The 25,518-nt window shown below is 41.1% G+C and overlaps 1 protein-coding gene across 1 annotated transcript in view; it reads right to left on the bottom strand.

Annotated features, from left to right (window-relative positions):
* ush2a (Usher syndrome 2A (autosomal recessive, mild)) overlaps positions 1 to 25,518 on the bottom strand; it is a gene marked incomplete at both ends in the record, with an annotated part of 202,896 nt that overhangs the window by 65,809 nt on the left and 111,569 nt on the right. The window contains 13 exons of the mRNA XM_083900586.1: positions 9,484 to 9,705; positions 9,849 to 10,017; positions 12,154 to 12,376; positions 13,579 to 13,691; positions 14,358 to 14,560; positions 17,429 to 17,638; positions 17,955 to 18,118; positions 18,808 to 18,963; positions 20,744 to 21,078; positions 23,376 to 23,464; positions 23,554 to 23,720; positions 23,819 to 23,988; positions 24,215 to 24,846. Of these exons, the coding sequence (XP_083756712.1) occupies positions 9,484 to 9,705; positions 9,849 to 10,017; positions 12,154 to 12,376; positions 13,579 to 13,691; positions 14,358 to 14,560; positions 17,429 to 17,638; positions 17,955 to 18,118; positions 18,808 to 18,963; positions 20,744 to 21,078; positions 23,376 to 23,464; positions 23,554 to 23,720; positions 23,819 to 23,988; positions 24,215 to 24,846 (2,853 nt within the window). The remainder of the gene's footprint in view (positions 1 to 9,483; positions 9,706 to 9,848; positions 10,018 to 12,153; positions 12,377 to 13,578; positions 13,692 to 14,357; positions 14,561 to 17,428; positions 17,639 to 17,954; positions 18,119 to 18,807; positions 18,964 to 20,743; positions 21,079 to 23,375; positions 23,465 to 23,553; positions 23,721 to 23,818; positions 23,989 to 24,214; positions 24,847 to 25,518) is intronic.

The following is a 25,518-nucleotide window of genomic DNA, read 5'->3' as shown; positions in this document are numbered from 1 at the left end:
CCCTGCCATCACACTTTAACACTGACTCAGCAACCTCCTGCTGTGAGGACGCATTGGAAATACAAATGAGCACAGCGTGGCGCGCGCTAAATACCACGAACAAAACCATAGAAGAAGAACAAATCATACTTTAATGAGCACAACGATACAAGCTTTTCATTCTGAATCTGAACGACACAAAAAAAAACAAAAAACCCTGGGATGATTTAGTTTACAGTTTAAATGATCTAACTTTCATGAGGTATTTAGAACATTTATCCTAACAGTTGATGACATGCTGATGTGTGGCACTATCTACCCCCAGCTGTGGTGCTCATTTTATTTGACAGCAGACATTGCACTAAGTCATTGCTCTGTATCATGGCCCCAGCCTTTAATGGGGCTGCAGCTAGTTGTGGAGTGATAAATAACTTATTGTTTAACACCCTCATCAGCATTCACTCTTTGAGCACATGAAACACTGTTAATTTAGGCAATCATTTCACTTAAAGGCCAAAAGTGGAGAATGGCACATATTTCCCAGCGCGCTGCTGCAGTGCATTATATCTTCGCCGCATCCATCACGGGCACAACGTGACAGGCAAATGTGTGTGTGTATGTGTGTGTGATTGTGTGACATAAAGGCAGTCTGACGGCCAGTAACTCACTTAGCAGAGGCAGCTGTTGTCGAGTGAGGGCTTGGTGGCCAATTCCCCCAGCGCTTTACTTCAGCTTCAATGACGCGCAAATAAACAGCTCAACACTTTTCCAAAATAGCATCTTTCCTCTTATCCTCACCTTCTCGGCATCTTCACCTCCATCCAGTGACCAGGCCGTCTGCTCTGTTCAAACGGCATATTGTGATCCTCTAAAGTCGCCTTTGATTTTCGAGACTGGGCTGTACCTAATCCCAAACATGCTCACACTAGAGGATCGTAAAATAATTGTACATCACACCTCATGTTGTCTCTGAGGCCCCCTTTATTTACACCTGGCATTAAAATGTGTTTTCGGTGATCGGATTGCAATCGGATATCGCCTGACCATGAGGACATATTTTTACCGATCTGCGAAACGACTTCGGGAGATGGTTGGAAACACATTGTGACCAGTTTGAAAAGTACATGCTATGCATTTCCCCGTCGCTAACGTCACAGTGGTGACAAAGCTGCACACTCTCCTCTGCTTTCGTTGGTTTCGCACGTTTCGAACGTTGTTGTTGTTGATATGAAGGATCGTGATGTGGACACCGGAGATGCATGTTAATACGCGGTATAAATGCATGTGGTGAAGCTCTATCTATATTGCGAAAACTTGCTCCATCAGTTGTATTGTAATATTTTGCAGTGACATGAAACAAAAGGGGGTGGAGAAGCTCAGTGGTTAAGACCGGTACTCCCATGTTCAGAGACATCATGGTCACAAGTTCAACTCCATCCCTGGCTGGTTGTACTGAATTACCTTGTAAGTCGCTTTGGATAAGAGCATCTGCTAAATGACATATAATTCTGCAAAAAAGCAGAAGAAACAAGGCAATCAGAGATGGCAGACTTCACCCCATTCACGCAAGACACCTCTTGCGCCCTCTGCTGGTCATAGTGACAAGTGCGAGTGCGGAAACAAACAAACAGGCAGAGCTGCCAAAACCAATACTTTACTCCCACTTCATGGGGTGAAGTAACAACTCTGCTTATTGGGGCCAGTCCCAGTGCCCTTTGTCGAATTTCACTTATTTCCTCCATTTCTCTTTTGACAATAGCCTCAAACTCGTCCTTTGGAGGCTTCATTTAAAGGCTAACTTGGCTGTCCCATTTCCAATGCTTCACCTAAAGCATCCTTCCACCCCAAAGAAATAAAGATAAAAAAGAACTTTAAATATAGGTACCACACCTCAGCTCAATCAAATAGATGATGGTAGATATCTTGAATCAAGGGATCTAGAAATTTAAATTCTTGTTCAAATCCACTTGCACCTCTGTCGCTGGGTGAGAGCTGCAATGCACTAAGAGAAAACATCCATCGGTATCATTGCAGTTCAGCCTCCGTAGCCTACGCAGCCTTAGAGGGCCACTGGCCGTCTATGAGCTCGCCCCTGAGACACAACTCGTCCATATCCATGTCTCTCCTCTCTTTCCTCATTATCATATTTTATGTCTTCCTCTCGTTTCCACCTCCCTCTTATCTTCTTTTCCTTTCTCCCCCCTCTCTCTCTCACTTCAAACATCGACTTTGCTTGTTTACGGTTCTGGAGCTAAATTTCATTATCATATTATGAAACACTCAGCAGAAAATCCAGTCTCCATCTTTGTGAGATTTGCCCGTGTATGGGGCGTGTTACACTATTTCACATCAACCGTTTTTTCTCTCCCCCCCCATGTGTGTGTATGCATGTCCGTGGATGTGTTGACAACACTTTATCACACACACACCTCTTGTTTTCTCTCTTGCATTGCAGAATGCCTCTGCCCTAATCTTCAGGTTTAAGTTGGATTTGCATACATTCGTTAATAGCATCGGGAGCAGTGCGTCAACACAAGGTGCTTAGACAGTGTGAATTATTATTAGGGTTTCAGTCATTCCACTTAATGATAAGTCAATATTTAGCCCTGTCAATGAACTACTGATAAAAATGTGTGTTGTGGATTAGGGTTATCTGAGCTCTCGTGGAGACTAAAGCCCCTCCACAACTTTAAACAAACCAAACACTTTTAAATATCTGAATATATTAGGGGTTTGGAAAAAGTGCAGAGCACGCACACACACACACACACACAAATGTCTATTATCACAGATTGGTGGCATGCATGCACATACACAGAAGGATCATGCAGTACATGAGTTCAAATAATGCTTATGTTGTTATTAGGTGTCACACACATGGACTTAAACGCACACATACACCCAGGCATGTAGGTTTATTTACATATCTACACACAGTATATGCTGCACATGCCTTAGAATTGCATATCTATCTATATGTGTGTGTGTGTGTATGTGTACACTTTATTCTCTGGAGGGGACCAGGCTGTATAGGCCAGGTTGTGAAATTAAATCACAGTGGATTGACTTTCTCTGACAGTGTACACAGCTTTCCCCTGTGGACACACCACACACACACAAGGATGTTGGGTACAAATATAATACAAGACACACAAACACAGACAACTACTTTTCCCCAGCTGACTAGTTGTCCTCTCATCCCTCTGATCTTAATTCTCTTTTTCTTTTTCATCTCAACAAAATTACCAGCTGTCTTGTATGTATCATTGTGTGTACAGAGCATCTATGTGCCTCAAGGGCTCAGCGAGAGAGAGTGAGTGTGTGTGTGTGTGTGCGCTGGACTTTGGTAAATGCTTTGGTGGCACTTATATTTTCACCACTCTACAGGGATTCACTAAAGATTAAGACATGGCAAGCAGATGTTCATGTGTCTTTAAAGTGTCTCAGAGAAGAAATAAAGAAGTTAATAAAGAACACAGTGATAAAAAAGAAGTCTGAGGTGATTTGCGAGATTTGCTAAAATAAAGAACATCATCATGTATCGCATGAGGTCATCCACATACGCAATGAAAATGTATGTTGTGTTTGTACACTGATATATACACTTCACTAATTCACCAAACATCATACCAGCTCCTAATACCTTTGTAAGGCAGGTGCCAGGATGTAAGAAAAGGCATTTGTCTTCAGAGAAAATGGATCACAAAGATTAAATGTCCTTCAAAAACCTAAACATTTTAATCATGTGCACGGAAAAATAACAATTAAACATTGTACTAATGATCTCAGACCACGCAAGCTCAATTTTCTTCTTCTTACCCGGGAGTTATTGTAAGTCTTTTAACGCTAACTCTTATTAAATCACAAATTAAACACGTAACACAAAGGCAAATAAAGTACACCCACCTGCACGCACATGTATACGCACGCACACACACACAGCGTCTGTCCTCATCTCTGTGCTCCTGACAGCCTCTAGTTTTATTCATGCCAGTCATTAAAGTAAACCTAATAGAAAAACCATCATCATAAATACATTAACAGAGAGAGAAATGTCTTCCTGTGTTCAGAGAGCACTCAATCTTCAAAAGCAGCCAGACGCTGGTGTTTGGAATCCACTACTGTTGGCCATTTGCTACCCATCATTGATGAGGGGCTTTTGGCAATGATAAACACAAACACACACAGACACACACACATTACATAAACACAAATACACACATTTAGATAAATGTTGAGCATCTTTTGGCAGAAACAATAGAAGGACATGGGAAGGATGTGTGTGTCTCTGCATAAAGAGACACACACACGTATACGTACACAGAGGCACATACAGAAAGTGAAGCATTCATGCACCAAGTTGAAGAAATAAACCTTAGCATCTGCACACACTAGCACATACACACACACTCACGCACACACAAACACATCACAACTCCACCAGGCTCGGAGTGAGCTAGCTTAACTACTGGGATAATTTCCCTCCAGCAAATGGTCACTGTGCCCTTGAAAAACATATTTGATTATTACTTTTTCCTCCCCCTCCTCTTTTTTTTTTTCTTTTAGCATCATCACAGCCATTTTCATCACGCGCTCTGATGATGGCACGGCAAGGCGCGTTAAGATAACACCCCAGCACCACCAGGCTTTTAACACTTAAACGGTGAAAAGGGATATTCAGATTTGTCCTTGAACATTTGGATGGGGCCTGCTGGGCGGAGACGGAGGGGAGGGAGGGAGGGAAGGAGGGAGGAAAGAAGAGAGCTAGTACGGGAAGGAGTTAAAGAAATGCACAATTTTTTTTAAGATTCACTCACTTTAAGGAAAGTGAGGTGGGGAGGGTGTTTATGGTCGCACCCGCCGTGAGTGATGGGATAGGCTGGGTTGAAGGGCACGCGGAAGAGTTAAAGAACTGCACACTATAAAGAAAAAGTGTTAAGGGGAAATGATAAGTGGAGCACACACAGTGAGGCAGGGGACACGGGGAGAGTCAGGGAGCAACGGGAGGCCAAAGACACCACACATGTTCCCTTAAACACCATCTCATATCCCCTAAGTCTTACCCAAACAACTTAAATACAACCTCAGAGGGAGGAGGAGAGGAGGAGCGAATGAAGAGCCCTAAAGTTGGTCTGGAACGACCCACACAGGAGGAAAAGGCCACATAAAAAATACTTTTGTCCAAAAACAAACAGTATTTAATCTACCTGAAAGAGTGAAAGCTTTTAAAAAAAACAGGCAGATTTGGTGGGGAGGGATTTTCAAACAGGGACTTTGTCTTATTGTGGACGTTGAGGAAAGGATTATAGCACATCTCAATAATATTAAAACTGGTCATGGTGGATGTAAAAAAGCATTTACAAATGCTATGACAAGTTACATGACTGAATGAGTTAAAGGCACTCCAATGTAGAGCTGAAACTATTAATTGATTATTAATCGATTACTAAATTAATCTTCAACTATTTTGATAATCCATTCATCGGTTTGAAGCTTTTTTCATTATTAAAACGAGATTTCTGAATGTTTTAGCTTATTAAATGTGAATATTTGCTGGTTTATTTGCACCATATAACAAAGAAATCATTAAAAAACTGGATCATTTTGGTTTGTGGACAAAACAAGTCAATTCGAGAACATCGTCCAATCGACCAATCCTCTTTGAGTCCATAGTTTATACAAATCCCTCATTATGTTCTTGACATCCAGTGTTCGCAAGATTGAAACAAACCGAGGAAAAATATTAAGGCTCCAGCTCCACTGGCTGTTCTCAGGTGTGGAAAAAAGGGGGTAAGATAGGTGGGTGTCCGTGATAAAATCAACTCACACTAAGCAGCATTTAATGATAATGTGTGTGATTGGTTGTAAACTGGCAGACGAAGCTGGTAGATAAATATATTTACACCTTTCACTTTTAAAGACATTCTCTTTTCTTTGGCTAGACGGATAATGTGATGTATTGTTTGATGTGTGTGCTGTCATCAATAATCGCTGTATCGCTCATCATTGATGATGATGTATTGTGTATCACATTGTGTATCACATTGCGTGTCTTTAGAAGAACACAGGACTCTGGCTCAGCATTTTCTTTTGGTTATATGCGTTTCCTCTTTCTGACCTCGATTCTATTGCAAATCAAATAATCCATAAAGTAGCACACGTGTTCGTGTGTTTGTGAGAGCATGTTCTCCAGCAACTGTGTGTTTGAATATTTGTGTGTACACATGCATGCCATTCTGTGTGCTTACACACATACACATATGTGTATTGTGAGGTTGTGTGTCTGTGTATACCTGTGTGTGTGTGTGTGAGAGTGCGCGCACATGTGCATGCGAGCCAGTACTTGAATGTGTTGCCAGACGGCTGTCTCCTGGCATTGCTGTTCCCCTGCAGTGTGTGTGTATGGTTGTTGACAGTGTGGACGGTAATGTGTGATAGATCGCACTTCAGGGACCCCATAATCACATCAGCCTAACCTAGTCTATCAGCTGGGCACAATGGGATACCCTTCACTCCTTCTTTAATCTGCTCCATCTAGCTCTTCACTACTCTCCTCTCCTGCTTTCCATCTCTCCCGTGTTTGCTTTGTCTAGTTTTTTTTAATCTCAGGAATATTTCACTCCTTTTATTCATTTTTCCTTCTTCCCTTTTGTTTCACCGTGCATTTAGACTTATTACTTGACTTAACTTATTACTTAACCCTTTTGGCATTTGTAATTGTCCTATACTTCAAAAAGTAAAGATTAATTCAATTTCTTTCTTTCTTTCCTTCTTTGTGTCTGAAAACGGCCCTTTTTTGTTCTCTGGGAGAAACTGTGTTTCACCGTTTCCTGTTTTTAGAGATAATATTTCTTTCCTTTGGACTGGTTTTTAAGACAGAAAAAAACATCTATAAAAGAAGTGTCGTATTCTAAACTTCCTTCTGGGTCAGGCAAAGATGGCTGTGTGCATCAGCAGAAACAACAAGAAAACATAATAAAAAGAACAAACAGGGATGAATATTGACTTTAATTTCTACAGAGCAATAGTACTTGCTTGTTTTTTGGTTTAGTGTATATGTTTTGGTTTAATTTCTTTCATAATTTACTCACTTGACTACATTGTTTTTGTATCTTCTATATATGTGAATTTAACTTGGAATATTGAGTTTTTTTTCGTGATTAAACATATTTTAAATTATTTAAATAATAACAATAAAATCTTTCTTTCTTATTCATCTGTCTCTACCAAATGTCAAGCCTCGTAATACATCTTTAAAAATACAAAACCTCGGACATGATGAGAGGGAGCAATGAGAACAAATGGTGCCAAGGTTAAGTATCTTATCCCATAATAGGTGTTGCTGCCGTGTGTGCATGTTGTGAGTGTGTGAGTGTCTTGAAACAGACGTGTGGGGTCGAGGTTGCCGAGCCGGCCCCGGGGCTCCCCGACAGTGCAGTGCACCCGGCAAATGGCCCTTAGCCTTGCTAGTGCCGCTAGCCCTACGATCCATCATACCATATGCTCTCAATGGGGAAGCTAACGCTAATGACTGATGAGTGGAAGAGAAGGGGGCAGCGTCGAGGTAGGGAGGGAGGAGGAAGAGGAAGACGAGGATTAAAAAGATACTCGGAGAATCAAGAAGTCAGAGGGGAGGGGAAAAAAAAACATCAGAGAGGGCGGGGAAACAAAGTTGAGAAAAGTAACAAAGAAGATGACGAATGAGAAAAGGAAGACAGTGAATTAATAAAAGAAGGAGCTGGAGAGGAAGAGGTGGTGAGGAGCATATGCACTCGTTGGGAGGCCCCTTCAAATGAAGGATGACCATATAGCCTGCACTGCTGGAAGAGAGACAAGGACTCAGTGTAGAAGCAGTAAAGGAAAGATGAGGGGGAACGAGGGACGATGAGCGCAACAGCCAAATGATAAAAAAAGCATTACTCACTATTTGAAAACTCAAACGACATCTTAAAAACAACCAAAGCAAGACAATTGTTGAATATTTGAAGCCACTAAATCAAAACCACATTTGACATAAACGTGTTTCTCCTCTAGGATCTCTTTTGTCCTCATACATGTACTTTTGTGTGGATAATGGCACACACAATATGCATGTGTCCATTTGTTTGTGTGCAGGCTAATGGAGTGCTACAGGCCTGCCCATATGGGGCCATTGTTTATGTGTGATGAATAGAGTCCACTTGTCATCTTTGGCACTCAACACTAAGCGAACCCTGCTGAGGGAACCCTGTTGACGCCATGTCTGTGTTTGTGTGTATGTGTGGGTGCATATAATATGTCTATATGCATGAATGTGTGTGTGTGTGTGTGTGTGTGAAAGAGAGAGAGAGAGAATAACTGTATTTGTCCTGCTGTGTGCTTGGCAGTGCCCTCAACGGTGCCATCCCAAGTGTGTTTCATCATCATCTGCCATGACAAAGATATCTAATGACACACACATACACAAGCACACCGTCACAGACGCACTCAGTCACACGCACACACACAGTCCCATCTGTGCCATGGTATCTCGGTGCTCTGGGACACTGCAGGAGAGGAAGAAAGGGGAACAACCCCACGTTCCTGCACCTTGTTTTAACTCAACCCTCCTTGATTTACTCTCTTGTCCTCTCTTTTGAAGCAGGGCTGTATGATATACTTAAATGTAATCAGTGTGTTACATATACAGTACATAGGGTGACTGCATGTGTAAACATGCCCTTTGCCAAAAAGCAGCTGGGAGTGGGTGCACAAATATTATTTCAGCTACAAAATCTTTTTTTGGAACACTAATCTTTGTACAACACCAGAAGTTATTGGCCTAATGCTACCTTCAAGGCTTCCAAAAACACTTACACCAAAGTTGAGCTGACGCAGATATGATTAGGTAAGTCTTTTCGTTAAGAAGCTAGACATCACTCCAGTTTGTTTCTGGCTTGATTTTAAAATTATTTTATTTGTTTTTAAATGTCTTCTTGGTCTGAAACTGTGGAATGAGTTGCCTTTGCACACGTGGCAGGCCAACTCACTCAAAATATTTTTTCTCTTTGGCTTTTAACTCAGCTTGAGACGTTGGCGTTTAAATATATATATACGTATATATATATATACGTATATATATATATGTATATTTATGGTCTTTTATTCTTTTTTATATGTTTATTGGTCATGTCTATGTCCAGTACTTTGGCCAACTGTGTTGTCATTCAAGTGCTTTATTAATAAAGTTGGATCGGATTGGTATCAGCCATGTTTTTTTGCAGAACTCTCAGCCACACAGGTTGCTTCTCAGCACAGGAGTGTCATCACAGGGATGTAACACCCACACTATCATAAGTCTACAACCCTCCTTCAAAAATCCCTTTCTCTTGGTCTAGAATAACTTAATTTTCAACAGGCACTTTGGGGTTAAGGGCAGCTTTGTATCCAGAATGCTCAGCAGGAAAGAACTTTTTTTTAATATATATTTTTTCATATATATTTGTCTGACAATAGTGGATGTTGATTCACGTTTCCTTCACTTACCCGGAGTGTAAGCATGCACTTTCCCCCTCTCAGCATCACCGCAGCACACCAGTGTATCATCAAAAATATGGCCTCCACAGCACTGAACTCCATAGCCATCATGCAGGCTCGCACTACAGCAGATCTGGCCACCTTTCACGGAGTAGGGAACACCCCCACAGCAGCTGTCACCGAGCCCCACTGAGATCCAGCCTCCTGAGAGGTCAGGACAGCAGTATTCATCTGCAGGGACAAGGAGGAAAATGAAGAAAACACAACATAGAAAATGAAATGACTCAAGTCAAGGACGCAAATGAGTAATTTTGTACATAAGAACAAAATTACTAATTTGCGTCCTTGAAGGAATGAAAGAATCTGCTACGCACCGTGTTTCACATGTACATAGTATCTTCCACAGCACTGGTGGTCAGGGAGAGCCGGCCGCAGTTTGCCATTGCAGCACATGGGGTCAGAGGAATTACTCCAGCTCAGGTAACTGCCTTCACAGCAATGATGATGGGGCTTCTTGGTGTGCAATAGTCCACTGCAGCACACCTAATTAACATATGCAAGGAAAGTACAACATTATTAGAAACAAATACTATTGCAGTTGCTGCCAATGAAATCCTTTAGTTAAAATCTGTATCAATCTGGAGTGTTTAGCGTCAGTCTGACAATAAATCTATAAGAAACTTTTCCAGTATCCCACAACACAGATAGATGTTATGGTTTACTTCACAATAATATAATAATACATTCACATACGTTCCATTTTATCTCATCACAATGCAACTGTTGACTAAAATTCATGTCAATTATTAAAATACTCATGACTAAAGCTTTATAATAACTCAAGCAGAGCACAAGTGACTCAAAACTCGAGCGCAGTGCCAATGAGAGAAAGACATAAAACACAACACAAAATCATCCTACGGTCCTTGGTCCCTCTATCATGTGAAAATAAAACTGATGGATCTTCTGTTGGCTGCATCTTATTCAGTGCCAGGGTATGTTATTTTAATTCAAACATCTGAACTAAACTCCAGTGTGCAAACACAGGCAATGCTATCCTATAGTAGCTAGAGATAAAGGTCATGACTGTGTCCGGCCTGGATCAGGTTTGAGGAAAACAAAACAAACAAAAAAGTGGGCTCAGTCAGGAATGGATATAAAAACAATACTTGAGCTCTGCTCTAATTAGTCATCTTCACTCATTAACCTTTTACTTATAACATCTAAAAATTGCATGGTCAAATGCGGGACTCGATTTGATAAAGAAAGTAAGTGACTTGCCCTCGCTCCATCTAAGCCTGTCCACTTGCAATACTTACATAGTATTTATACGTGTGATAACAACAGTAAATGTTGTTATTGTTTATGCCATTGGGTGCAGTGTGGGTAAAAGTATGATGGGCGGTTTCACTGTGCCAACTTGGCAGGCATTCAGTCGTGACACAGAGATGGAAGTGAATGCAGATGACAAGTTAATTTGTTTAGAGAAATTAATTGCTGAGAGGACGGACATGCATCCCATATAAACAGCTTGCATTTGTAAGGGGAAATGTCTGAGAGTGTGTTTGTCTAAAGGTCGCCATGTATCCTTTTATTGCTTGTTTGTATGTGTGTCTGAGGCCTGGCGAGGTCGAATATCCTGAGGGAGGAGAAGCCATGTTTTATTCTTAGTCCCCACTTCAGATCAGGCGCCAAAGGCAAAAACCACCTGACTTCTATCTTGTTGTTGTGCAGAGAAAGCTTTTACGACTATGGTTGATACATCAAACTCAACCCTTTAACACAGAGTGTATCGCTAACCACACGTTTGCACTAGGGCACTTTGCATTACTGTAGTTACGTGACGTTTTGTGCTATCAGAAAAAAAGCCAATGGTTTCAGAAAGCTGAAAAGTTGCCTGTCAAACCCAATATGAGATTATGTCTGTTCTTTGGGGGCTTTTCTTGCACACTGAGACAAAGAAGCCATTGAGACTCAAAAAGAATCTTGTTGTAAATATGTTTTATACTGTTCCTCTTTCAAATTTAACACAATCTGTTGTTCATGTACAACTGCAGTCTTTTTCGTCATTTGAAATTGATAAAATTGTATTTCAACATGCAGTAAATGCCAGATATTGGAAGTTATTCTGGAAAAAGCACTTAGTTACAGGACATTCCTCAAAAAGTCCAGATGAACAGTTTGAGGGTTAGGTGTTAAAGGGTTAAAAGATCCAGGTAAAAAAGGTTAATAACTAGAAAAGCACTCGGAGAGCGCAGACCTCCGCCAAGGCAGCTCATTGCCTACAAAATACACCCTGCCGGGGCGCAGCGTGTACAGGTCACATCCAAAATTGAATCACCTGTTCCTGGTCCCATTGAGGACATGTCCTAAAAATTGAATCCAAATCCGTGGCTTTTCAAGTTATGTTGCTAACAGCCAGACAGACAAACAAAAAACAAACTCCGGCAAAAACATACCTCCTTGGCGGAGGTCAATGAGAGCAGGAATGCACTGACTAACAGACAGAACTGGGTAATCACCCTTTTGACTGCCAACCAATCAGCAGAGAGATAATCACTGATACATACACCGATGTTTATCAGGCTTATTTTACTGGAGAGAAATATAATTCTGGAATCTCCCACAAAAAGAAAACAAATAATTACTAAAGCAACAATAAGTAGGAAACGTAATCACCTGGATGTCAGGATGGAAGCAGGATGCTCCACACACACCATGACTCACAGGACACTGGAGGTAGGAACATTTGAACTTCATATCACCTGCTCCCTCTGACTGCTCCCCCGTAGAGGTCATGACCCCTGTCGACCCACATGACCTCAGGGCTCGTCTTAAAACCTCGTAGCCCAGCATGATACCACTAGGTCTGCCTGGATGTGACCAGTCCAACCTTACCGCTCTACAAACAGAGAGAGAAAGGGAAAGAGGAGAGTGAGAGACACATTCACACACACTCACACATGATACATTCATGCATGGTTAATGCCTGACAAAGTTGAGTTACAGTGTCAGGGTGTGTGTATCTTTATACACTTCACACTATTGATTTTCTTCTGTTTTATCGCTGACATCTTTGGCAGGAACAGACCTGTGTAGTAACACTCAGAGTTACAACTTGCACCGTCTCCTAGAGTGAAAATAAGCTGCAAATCACCACTTCCTCTGCAACCGTAAGATTTGCAACACTGTGGTTTAGGTCAAATGTACAAAGCAGAGCATTTTAAATGACATTAAATTTAACTGACTGCAAACAAAGTGTCAATTTAATTCCATACCTTATTTATTTTGGAAGCTGTTAAAGGTAACATGGTTAAATTATAGCTAGAGGTTTTATGCGGATGTAGGCAACATATTTTTGGCATTAGTGATCAATTCTATATAATCTTTCATTATAATGTAAATCAAGTGATTTCAGAGGGAACCAGACTTCTGCGCCTCATCTAGACTCAAAATCTGCCCTGTGACAGGACAAACTGACCAATCCCAGGGCAGATGAGAGAGAAGGCGCTGCATGTACTTGTCCCTTTAGTGGAAAGGTTGCTATTCCAGCATTGGAAACAACTGGCCATGCATCAAGGCAACCAAAAAATAGGAAAAATAGTGAGCTTGCTAGGGTAAGTCATTTGTCATGTATGTAGCATGTGCATCTGTCTATCTCATCTGGGGGAGGAGCTCAGGACAGAGAGCCTCCATCCCAAAATGACAGCATTTCACAACCTAGAGATTTAAAAAACAGGCAGTGAAAACTTTTCTATTCATCCTAAACAACAAAATCTGAGGCCATACAATTGACCCCCCCGCCTTTTTTTTTTTAACATAGCTTTAAATTTTATCTGTCTTTTATAACAAATCGTTATGCACACATACTGTACATAAACAATTTGCTGTGCTGATGGAGCCTCCATTGATTTCTTTGTGTCAAACCTGCAAACTTGAACATTAATGAACGCCGCACATAAACCAAAGGCTATAAAATGTTATGACCCTTGAAAAACATTAATCTGAAATTATTGTCAATAATATAAAAAAAAGACAAGAAAGAGCAGGGAGAGAGTGGAAGAGAAGCAGGAGAAGAAAGTATTTGAAGTATTTGAGTTTTACCTGGGACCGATGACTTGTCCATGTGGTGTGTCCATGTCAGCAGGCAGGTCCTCCACAGTGGTCGTCTGAGTAATGTTACTCCTTACACATGCATACACTGTACACACCTCCACCTGGAATGTACATCCCAACACATTAAAGGTGTATTATGTTTTACCTTAGATGATCAATGCTATTTCTGTATAGACTTTCATGGACGGTATTTTTTTTTTTTTTTCAGATCTTTTATTCATAAAACTTGACTGAAACAGTAATTAGATGTAGGGCAGTGTAGGGCTTTTATTTCCTTTGAAGGAAGAGAGGTTGACATCAACTTTTTGCTAATTTTTATTATTTATTTGAATCCCAACGGCCTCTGTTGTTGTTCTGGTAATGAAACATGTATCTCAGATCCACTATCTGATGATCCAATAATACATTTAGCTCTAAAGTGTCCCTTTAATGCTCAAGAAGCCATGAGGTGGCTGGGATGTTTGACCACACTCATATCCAAGTGAATGTTTTGCAAGAATGACATTTCCAACTGGTGTCACTGATACATAATGTCAATAAAAACATTATAGATCATTATCAGTTCATATGTGAATCAAAGCTAACATTTGAGTCACATTTTAACACTTTTAAGATATAGTGCTACAAGTTACAAGTACGGGACAGATGGACAGACAAAATTAAAACATAATCCCTCAGGCCACTGCCTGTCACCAGGCACGTACGCATGAAATCCATCAGCATTGTTTGCACTTCTACATATGATTATTGTTGTTCATGTCCCGTACCTGTATGTCATAAACAGTGTAAGGCAGCAGCTCTCCCAGCAGGTAGGACCCTGAACTGTTGTCCACGCTGCCACGAAGACGGTCATTAACGTAGATGTAGTAACCAGTCACTGCTCCGTTTGGCTGCAGAGGAGGGAACCACAGCACACGCACAGTGGTGCTGTTTACTGGAACCACCTCTGGAGAGGACACCCCGTCTGGCTCTGAGGATGAAGCATGTGTATAAGTACAGAAACACAGAATTTATACACAGCAACAAAATAGAGTGAGGTCACACTGACCTTGACACCTGACAATCAAATAAGGTTATCATTAAGTCCAAGTGAATGGTTAGGCCTAGTTAAATTTCTCAATGGAAACCAAAATCACCTACACATTAATCAAAAAAAAAAATTGTTCTGGGCACGTTGACGCCGTTTCCATGACAACTGACCGGAAAAAAGACGTGCGCGACGTCATGTTTACGTGCCGCCGCACAGAAGTCCAGACACAGTTTCAGTTAACTCCGTCAGCTGCGTTAGCTCCATTAGCTCCAGTTAGCTCGCCTACAGTCGAACTGGGGCGCTACAAATAACGTACCCGTGTACTGCGTATGTGTGCCTCTGTTTTTAAAGTTTAGCGTTAGTTTAGAGACTCATTTTAACAAACGGGAGTCACGTATACCTGACGTCATGCACGTCTTTTTCCGGTCAGTCTCCATGGAAACGTGCCATGCGTTAACATTGATGCCGTTAACTACCGTTAACTGCCGTTAATGCCGTTAATGTGCTCAGCACTAAAAAAAAAACACAAGGTCACCATAACCTTGACCTATAACCACCAGAATCTATTTAGTTAAACTTTGAGTCAAAGTGAACGTTTGCACCAGTTTAGAAGAAATCCACTTAAGAAGTTCTTGAGATGGGGCGGATGGACATGAAAACACAACGGCTTGGGAGCCATAAAAAAGTACGGCGACAGTAGTGATCAATGAAAAACTCTGACAAACAGAGGACGTGTAAAAGGTAACCTAATAACAAAAACCAAGTTGTGACCAGAGGAGCGAGAAAGAGAACCAATCACAGCGGTGATGATGGTGGAAATGATACCGACTCCATCTGTTATTCTAAGTGAAAACGCACTCAGCGAAGAGAAGTTAACCCAATTCATTTGCTGCCAATGCACTTACCTAAACCCAACCTACTGCTCCACATTTCATTTACTGCAGGATGGCATTATCAACGCAATACTGCACACTGAGCCTATTTCACTCATACACACACACACACAGACATGCACACATTTTTCCTGCCAATTAGGGCCTGATGTTAGCAATGCCCTACAGATCGCAGGCCATGTTAGAATGGATGGTAGGGTTGAGCTGTATTAGTTAAAATATATTTGGCCTTGATACGCATGTGTGTGTATGTGTGTGTGTGTGTGTGTGTGTGTATATACTCCTATGGCTGTAAAATAATGAAATTACCTCCAGAGCCCTCTCAGTTAAACGAGCCATACTTTGCCTTTAGCACCTAATGATTTTCTAATGTTTTTAATGCACTTTTTATTATACTGCTCAGATTAGAGTGAGAGAGAGCGAGAGAGAGAGAGAGAGAATGAGGCCTCAGACATATGATCATACTGAGACAGATGAAGAAGTAGGGTGGGAGCAAATACAGTAAAAGCTGGCAAAGGAAATACCACTGGATCCAAAACAATGATATTCCACATAAAGCAACAGTAAGTAATTTGTAAAGTGTTGCAAAAACAAATTACTTACTGTCTTATTTGTTGAAATAAATGAAATAATGTGTCTGTATATAATTATATAATATAATAATAATTCTGTATATCATGACCAGTCATTTCATTCGGATTGTGTGGGATGATTGGCTGCCCTACATGTGCCTACCTGCGCTCACCTTGCCTGTGTTCTAACTGTGGATAACCAGACCTCTTAAAGGTAGGTTTGGAGATCTTGGAAATACAGTGAGAGTACAGTAGGCTATATTTTGAATTCAAAAGCCAAAGCTCCTTTCTTCAGACTTCCCTTTAAACGTACGCCTCCAGAGCACAGGAACGTGCAACGAACTCAGATTCAAGAGCACTGCTCAGTTCACAAAGACACAAAGTTAACCTACCAGTCCAGTAGATACAGAGCCAAAATATCATCAATTTTCAGCCCTTTCTAGGCTTTCAGTTGTCCCCACCTTTCAAACGCAGCACCGATGTTCACTCTGGCCTTGGATCGCTCTGCATCAGCCTTTTTCTTTGCAGGAGCTTTCCCACCAATAAAAAATATTTTGTTGGCAACCAACACCCGTTGTTGGCACCTTTTCTGACATAACTTTTGCGACATTTGTTTAGGTGAATTTAGCAAGCTAGCATAAGATCTGGTGTTGTCTCCTACGCATGCGCAATAAGTGCACGAAGAAGGGTCCCTGCCCGTTCCACAGTTTACTGACATTTTTGTGACAATGCATTAATTAATTGGTTACAATCTGGTTATGTAGAGGATTTTAAGCAATAAAGTAAAAAAAAAATGCCACAGAGAATCATCTCCAACCCTACCTCTAACAACAAGCATGAACATGGCAGAAAGAAAACAATACAGACCGATAAATATCATAGATCCACTTTAGACAATGTGATTTGGTAGCAGAGCTGCAACAAGAGGCCCAACAGGATGGGAAGGGATGTAACGGTCGATTTACAGACCCAAGCCATAATACACGCTCTCTTTAATAGCTCCAGGTTTTACAACCTGATGAAGATCCGCCGTTCATTTAACACAAAACATAAAGACAGCAAACAACAGCAAAAACAAAGATTAGATGTGTGATGCCTGTTTGACACCTGTTTGTACGCTGATCTTTGTGGTGAGCTTTGCCACATTTTAAATCTGCCTCACACACACACACAGTTTGTATTGATTACATGCCTCTCTACATGATGTCTTTAACATCTGTGAAGCACGGAGACAGGGGGAATATACATTAACGCTGGCACCTTTCTTGGATGTACAGTTTGCACTGTCTACAACACTTATACATACTCTCACGCATACTTTTTACTGTTTTTTAAACACATACCTCCATCCTCTGTGGTGACACGGACCGTCATTTTAGTTGTATTATGCGCTCCGTTGAACACCTGCAGTGACACCAGGTATGCAGTGCTGGGCCAAAGGTCACTTATCACCACGGAGTTGATTTCAGGAGGTAAAATCACCATTTGACTCGATTGGAAAGACTCTGTTGTGAGAAAGTATGATTCCACCTCTCCCTGCAGGTCTTGCAAAGCTAAGAAAGAGGTGAAGATAAAGGCAAAAGAGAGAAGGAAGTCAAACAAAAACATATTTTTGAGCCGCTGTTATTTCTGCTCTATGGTTCGTCAATTGTTAGATTGACATTGTATGCATCTCATATCAGGAGTTTATCAAGGTAATGTAGTTTTGAATTGTGAGCCTTCTTGTGTGTGTAGTATGAAGAACTCACCTCTGCGCATCCTTGTATCTAATGCATGTTTATTCACATGAAATCAAACCTGTCTGGATAAAAAGACCTGTGCTGAGAAGACTGTGAGTGTGTGTGTGTGTGTGTGTGTGTTAACTCTTACAGGGGTGCGTCCAGTTGACCTGTACTGCAGTGTGATTGATAGCGTGAGCAGACAGAGATGGAGGACGGAGGGGAACCCCCGCCATGGTCACCGCAGAAACGATCTCTCCTGACGAGGAGCCCACATCATTATGGACCTCTAACTGGTACTGGTAATGGGTGAATCTGTTGGGATACAATATGTCTGTTAATAAACTACACATGCTTTACATGCTAATTCATATTACACTTCATACTTGCCATAGAATGTAGAATAATTCATGTTTTGATGGTGATGTGTGTGTTAATGCTCCAGCACATTTAACATCTATTACACGCCAAGTATTGAACTGAACCTTGACTTCAAAAGATTATATCGTAAATTAAATCAGACTGCATTATCTGCCAGAAAAAAAATCGTAATTGGATATCTATGCCAAGCATTTACTGTATATACAGTCTGTATATGTTGTGGAGCATCCACATCCACTTCTTTGAAGTTGTTCATACTAATACAGTGACTTATGTCTCGAGTACAAATAGTTTCTAAACTTCAAGTCATAAATAAGGTGAAAAATGCTGACAAGTGAAAACTGAATACTTGAGCACAGTAGAGACACAACACTGAAAAAGAGTACAACCAGAGCCGTTTAGCAAGCATAGAGTGAGAAAAAAAAAATCTGCATCCACCAAGTGCCAAACTGAGATTAGGGGGACGCTGTGTGAAAAACAATTTAATTCTTTGGGATATTTGCTTAATGTATCTTTGAGCGGTATTAAAAGATCGGCATCAGCAGCAGCTCGCCGATCAGCTCTGCACACACGGTTTGCTGCGGCGCCGGCGTTTGCTCTAGAGCTCATTTCAGTAATCTCACCTGCTTAGGCCTTTATCTTGGTAGAACAATTTGGTGCCGGAGTAAACATGGAGCCAGTGATGGAGATCTTCGGAGGGGGGAGGGGACGTGGCAGTTACTGCACGGAGCGTGGCGATGGCCAGGGGCTGGTGAGTTTTACGTCTGAGCAACTTGTATCTGAAGGGGGATTTTGAATTAAAGAACACACACACACGTGGTTGGATGTTTAGGAATGCATGAACAAACAACACATGTACAGAAAATGCACCAATATGAGCACAAGCACACTCAACCAGCCAGAAAATAGACCCATACATAGCTGACTCCACTCCTTATACTTTTCTCCACTTTGCAGTTTTTCCACAGTCTCTATTCTGTTACATTCACTGTATCCTCTCCTCCCTTCCAACACCCCTTCCTCTGTTTTTTTTCCTTTTTTGTGTGTGGGGTTTGTGTTTTCCTCTCCCCACAGTGATGCTAATTTTTGCTGTAATCAGAAGAGAAGGGCTTAATGCTGCCTTTTAAACAACCCACTTAGACAAACACACAGAGCTGAGCCGAGCAGAACAGAGAGACAGGCTCATGCATTTTAATCGTCTGCCAGGGAAAATGGACTTTTATTTTAGGCCTAATCGCCGACAGAGTAGAACAGGACAGAACAAAACGGACCAGGATGTGCATTAGGACTGAAAAAGCAGTGTTTAAACATGCACAGCACTTAGCTCATTACCAGGGAACTGGTGTTAGCAGCTTGTTAACGCGTTCCTATCTGCTTATTTTTCAGCTGCAACTGAACATCTCGAGTGTGACTCTTAATAACAACAAGCTTTAAATTGCTTTCAATAGCCTTCTAATTCTCACCAGTGAATTAAGACACAAGGATGAGTCAGATAATGTGAAGTTAAGAGGCAAACACAGACTGAGGTCTATATTTGGTCCTCATAATTAGTATTAGATGTTGGATGCATAACTTCTCCATAACCGATCCATTATGATCTTCTAGTCACTTTGCTTTTATTCATTTTCATTAAACTATGAATTTTAGTTGTTTATATTTAAAAGCAGCTGTAGAAAGGTACATTCAACCTTAATGCTATTGTACATTTCTATTGTATGTCATATTTGTCTATTACAAATGAATCTTTTGAAAAATAAAGGTATCCCCATCTAACAATTTACAATCATAAATATTTACATCACTATCATGCCTCCTCTGCCATGTTGTACTTTGTACACACAAGTTCATACAGCAGTTGCAAATGCAATTTTTTTAAATGCAGTAATTACCAACAGGTTTTTAATTGTACAGAAATGAACAAATTCTGTTCAAATATTACATGCAGAATGTTTATGTTAATATTCCAAAAGCCAAAAACGAATTTTGTGACCTTGACTTTTGGCCACATGACTCAGTTGAAACATTATATTTGTGCCAGATTTGACGGTTTCTTAAGATAACACATTCATGAAGCAAAATGGTTTTGTCAGGTCACAGTGACCTTTGAACTATGACCACCAAATTCTATTGAATCTGTGAGTCCTAGTGAAGTTATGTGCCAAATTTGAAGCAGTTCTCTCAAGATGGTCCTGGGATGTTTTATTCACAAGGTCAAATACTTAATTTATAAGGTTAAGGTCACCTGGGTCTTTAAACTTTGAACCTCAGATCAGTTCAAGTCTGAATCCAAATCTAAAGCTTGTACCACATCTGAAATGTGTTCCAGGGCAAAATATGTAAATCATGAGATCACAGTGAACAAAATCTAAATCAGTTTATCTTTGAGTCCAAGTGAAAATTTGTGAAAAATTACCTGCAACTTTTGGCATTCACCAGGCACCAAACACTTTTTATGGAGGTATATGACAATCTGTAACTGTTCTTTCTTTGGACCAACATATACCAACATATAGGTGAAACTATAACAACATATACGTATAGTTTCAGGGTGAAATGTACCTGATGTTGGGTCCATTGGGTCTGCTTGGTGATTGCCAGGAAATGGCTAAGAAGGACTCGCTGACTGCCACGACTGACAGCGATGAGAGGCCTTGAGGACTTGCAGGCGATGTTGCAGCAGGTGTAGGCAGACTCTCCGTACATCCTCCGACATGGCCGCCGCCCTCGGAACACGCCAACACAGTAACACTGTAGTTTGTGTACGGAATTAGGTCTGTTACTGTGATGCTGAGCTCAGCGGTATTGTCGCTTTCATGGAATATTCGCGGTTCTGGGAGGCGGATCTCGTAGCCATGGATTTCTCCATTAGGAATTAGAGGAGGAGCCCATGTGACCTGAAACATAAGTGATGGTTTAGATTTAATATTTAAGTGCAGTATTAATTTAGATAGCCACAAAATAATCAACAGTTAAAAGCTAAAAGTGAAGGGTTATCGCTTGTTTGCCTTCGGGTTTCTCGTGGGCTGAGTTTACAGAGTCAAGGATGTGAGATCACCCACAAGAGTGACACAATGATTCTGAGCAAAAAAAGTGACATGATGTTGCAAAAGCCAATCGATTTTAACAATGTTTTGATTTGTCTGGCTGTACACATTATGCAAAACCTGTACAAGCAAGACCATGTGATGAAAGATCTGTGATGTGAGGGAGCTTTTGACCACCTTGTAATTTTTGTAAAAAATGTGTGTCTGCTACTTTATTCAAGCTATTGGTCTCACTTTACTTTTCTCGATAATAAATCACCCAGAAAAATCTGTGTTTGCAAGTGCTCACTTCCTCTATGGGGAAAGATAACCTGACTTTGACTTGAGCAGATGATTCCTTTTACAAGAGTACATCACACGCACACACGCGCATGCATACGCTCACACACCGAACACACACACACACACACACACACACACACCATGCTAAAATAATGAAAGCAGCTGGTAATGGAATTGCTCCATGCAAAAACAAAAGCTTGCGGTTGTCGAGCACTGCATCTGATTTGGAAACAGTTCAGACTGTCAGCATTTCACAGTGAAGATGAAGGTAACTGGGACACACAAACACACACACACACACCTCTGTATATTTAAATTACAGCTTCGAAATAAAGGTTTTGTTTATACATCCATATACAAACACATGTCCATATGTGCACACACACACATACACACAGATACAAACTTCCATTTACATAAATCGATCAGTTACGAGCTTGTTGAGACAAAGACTTTAGGTAATTAACTGGTCAGTGTTGATGAGAGTATTATGAATGAACATGAATAATAATTATTTCTCACACAACCTTGATGTTCATTTAACATGGGACATGTTGGGGGTGACACACACACAGACACAGACACACACACACACAGGCAGGGTCATGTTGAGTTAGGTAGCTCATTTCCCATAGTGCGTGTTGGATGTGCTTTGCGGTAGAAGTCATTTACAGATTGAATAGCCTGATGTAATCTGTAGATGGTGAAGACAGCAGGGACCCGGGGCTGACACGGAGAACTGGGGCTAAGGCTGGAACACCCTACAGTATGTGTGTGTGCGTGTGTGTTGTATGATGTACTTATGTGTGTATGAGTGAGACAGGTGAAAGTGAAAGAGAATAGGTGTGTCTAAGGATGCACTTTCCGTGTGTGTGTGTCTTTGTCCATCCATGTTATTAAATAGAGAAAACTCTGAGGTACTGAAATGGCTACTGTCGCTGACAACACAATTTTCACAGTATTCTCCGACCTGCATCAATGCAATTGCTTACATTAAGGTAAATGTATTTTACTAAATAAACACAGGATTGAAGTTTAAAAAAAAAGAACAAAATTACTTAAGAGACTAAAATTAAGAGACTGAGACCGACTGAAGATCTCTACAAAAGAGAAATTATATGCATCAAAGAGACTGAAGTAGACACTGAAAATCCTCTGTGTTGTCAAGGTCAACTAGTAACCAGGAAGCGGCCTGCCTGTCTATCCAATTAGTAACAACTAGGAAGCAACACTTTACTTCTTTTACCTGTGACCTCTAAAGCTGTGCTGCTGCAGAGATGACAGGGCCAGTTCTAAAATGATGACATGCATTAGCATTTTTCTGCAGTTAGCATTAGTGCAGGCCCGTGAGTGCATGTGTGCGTATGCATACGATATTGTATCAGCGGCTTGATGTAGGATTAGTCAGAGCTGGAACTTAACTCTGGCCCCTCCTTCAAAATGGCTGACAGGAAGGAAGCTGCCTCAGACAGGGTCACAGCCCCACCCATTCTCTGAAGGAGACCTTGAATTGAATGTTTTTCCTTTCTCATTAAATCCCAAAAGAGAAAGACAGGAGAATCAGTGTGACATTGCTTTGTCTTTCCTACTCATCCTACACTTCTGTCAATATGACTGAAGAGATTCTCAATAAAGTCGCAGTGTAATTTTTGTGTTGTATGTGTCTTACGATACATTAAGCTCACGCTCTTATTCAGGGACTCTCTAGGATTTAAATGTAAGTGGAGAAGTAATAAATAGATGCAATTAACCATGTCTTGTTTAAATTACATTATTTCTAGCAAGCCAATCCAATTAAAAAATAAAATAATATCATATATATATATATATATATCATTACATGTTATCACAATGGGGAGCCTTACTTGACATGACTCTGGTCCCAAGACCTTTACCCTTGGTGGACTGAGACCAGCTGGTCGAGAGGGCTTGGTTGTGATGCTGACCCACGGTCCTGCAAATATGTAAAAAAAAAATTGTCACAAATTCATTACATATTGAAATTTCTAGTCATTTTAATTAATCATTTTACTCAGGCTTTACCTGTTGTGTTGCCAGCATGGTTATACAGCACAAGTCGATACTGGTAGCTCGTCCAGGGACTGAGAGCTGATGAAGAGTCCAGGAAAGAAAGAGGTGGAGACTCTGGCAGGAGCTGGCCCACTGTTGAGACTTGCACGGTCCCAGTGACTCTACGCTCAATTAGCCACCTACCACCCAGCACAAGATACAGTGGCAAAAGCACTGTGAAGACAGTTGCTGACATGAGAATCAAATTAGGATTGAATAGTGTTTGCTCATTTCTCACCGATCCAGTGGTCCGTTGCTGCGCTCTGGTGCAGCCCAGGACAAGAGAACGGAGGTGGGAGTGTCAGAGTAAAGGTGAGGTGCAGGAACTCCTTCAGGAGGAGCTGGGAGGGTACGAAATCGCTGAGACGTCCCAGATGCTGAACAACCCACACTGGTGCATGCCTCCACCTAGATGTAAAGGAAAACTTAACAATTTAATATTGTTGGTGGTGTTTTTTAAATTTTTTTATTAACTATTACTGTCATAATACAAATACCCATGAAAGTGAAAAGTGGACATTTTCATGAACACACATCGCCAAGACATGTATCAGGTTTAACAATGACCAGCTGAAACTGACCCCTGAATATTGTTTACAGGAGAATAATCTGAGGGAAACAATATATTGTGTACCTGAAGGCTGTAGTTGTGGTACGGCAGCAGGTAGTGGAAAGTGTAGGTAGTGACGTTGCCTGGAACAGTGACTGACAGCAGATGTGAAGTTAATTGAGAGTCTTCATTAAAGGAACTAGAGATGAGGCCATGGTCTTGTATCAATAAATGCTCGTTGTTGCTTCTTGTTGTATTGTAGTCTGAACTAGGCAGTAATGGGCTGTGGGTTGAGTTTACACTGGTGGAACTGGATTCAGTGGGTTGAAATGAAAGGAAAGCAGGGGCTGTGCTTGTGTTGTTTACATGCAACGTCTTGATATAGCCGTCTTCCATTAGAACAGGCTTCAAACTGGAGGTGGGTTTAATGTCTTTGTTGGTGCTTAAGCTGCCATTAATGCTGGTGTCAGAGGAGGTAAGACTGTATGTTGGCCTGAGAATTTGACCTGAGTTGAGAATGCCAAGTGAATCACTTAAGCTGGAGTTTAGGGTTGTGCTTGTGCTGGGTTTAAAATCCACAGATGTGAAGGAAGCGGGCCAAAGCCGGAGAGTATAATTGGTGATGATGCCGTTTGGTTGTAAGGGAGGTACCCAGGTAAGTGCTACACTTCTAGGATGAATCCCTGTTACAGCCGGGTTGTCCAATGGTCCTGGACCTGCAAAAAAAGAAGGATAATGAATAGATGAAGAGACCAGACGGCAACATACCCTTTGTGTGTGCTAATAAAAAGAATGAGAAATTAAAGTGAAGAGAGGGGATTTGTTCCAAATAATTATTTGACAAGCAATGTCAAGAATGACATCAGAAGGACAACGAGTGATTTTGCCATCCCTATCCAAGGGATTAACAAGTGTCTTTCTTTCTCAATTTCTCCCTGAGAGTGAAACCCCCGGCTTGTATTTATGGATTTATGTAGTACCTGTGATTGAATGTGAATGTGCAAGCAGAGAATTCATGAGGTGATGTGCAGGGCCAGACTTAGCTGGGAATATGCAGCATCCCGCAGGTCTTAGCTGTGACAGAGACATATAATGCAAAATCAACTTTTTAATCATTTTAATACTTATATTTGGGACTCTGGAGGCCCTATGAGTAGGCAAAGTTTGAAAAAAGATGACTCACTCATGTTTTTGTGGTTCGCCTCAGTCTAAGTACAGGAGATAAAACCTGTGATGTTGACTTCCGCAGTCATTGCTACGTCACAATGAGACATTACTGGAATTGTCGTCTCGCGCATCTCCGATTTGACCCTAAAAAACGCGAGAGTGAAGCGGGGGCAATAGTATCTGGAAGAGCAGAAGTCCTATCATTTTCCAAAAGATAACTG

The sequence above is a fragment of the Microchirus variegatus genome (assembly GCF_963457635.1).
Source record: "Microchirus variegatus genome assembly, chromosome: 14".
In the NCBI taxonomy this organism is placed as follows: Eukaryota; Metazoa; Chordata; class Actinopteri; order Pleuronectiformes; family Soleidae; genus Microchirus; species Microchirus variegatus.
The sequence above is the reverse complement of the archived record's forward strand: the minus strand, read 5'-3'. Positions and strand labels throughout refer to the sequence as shown.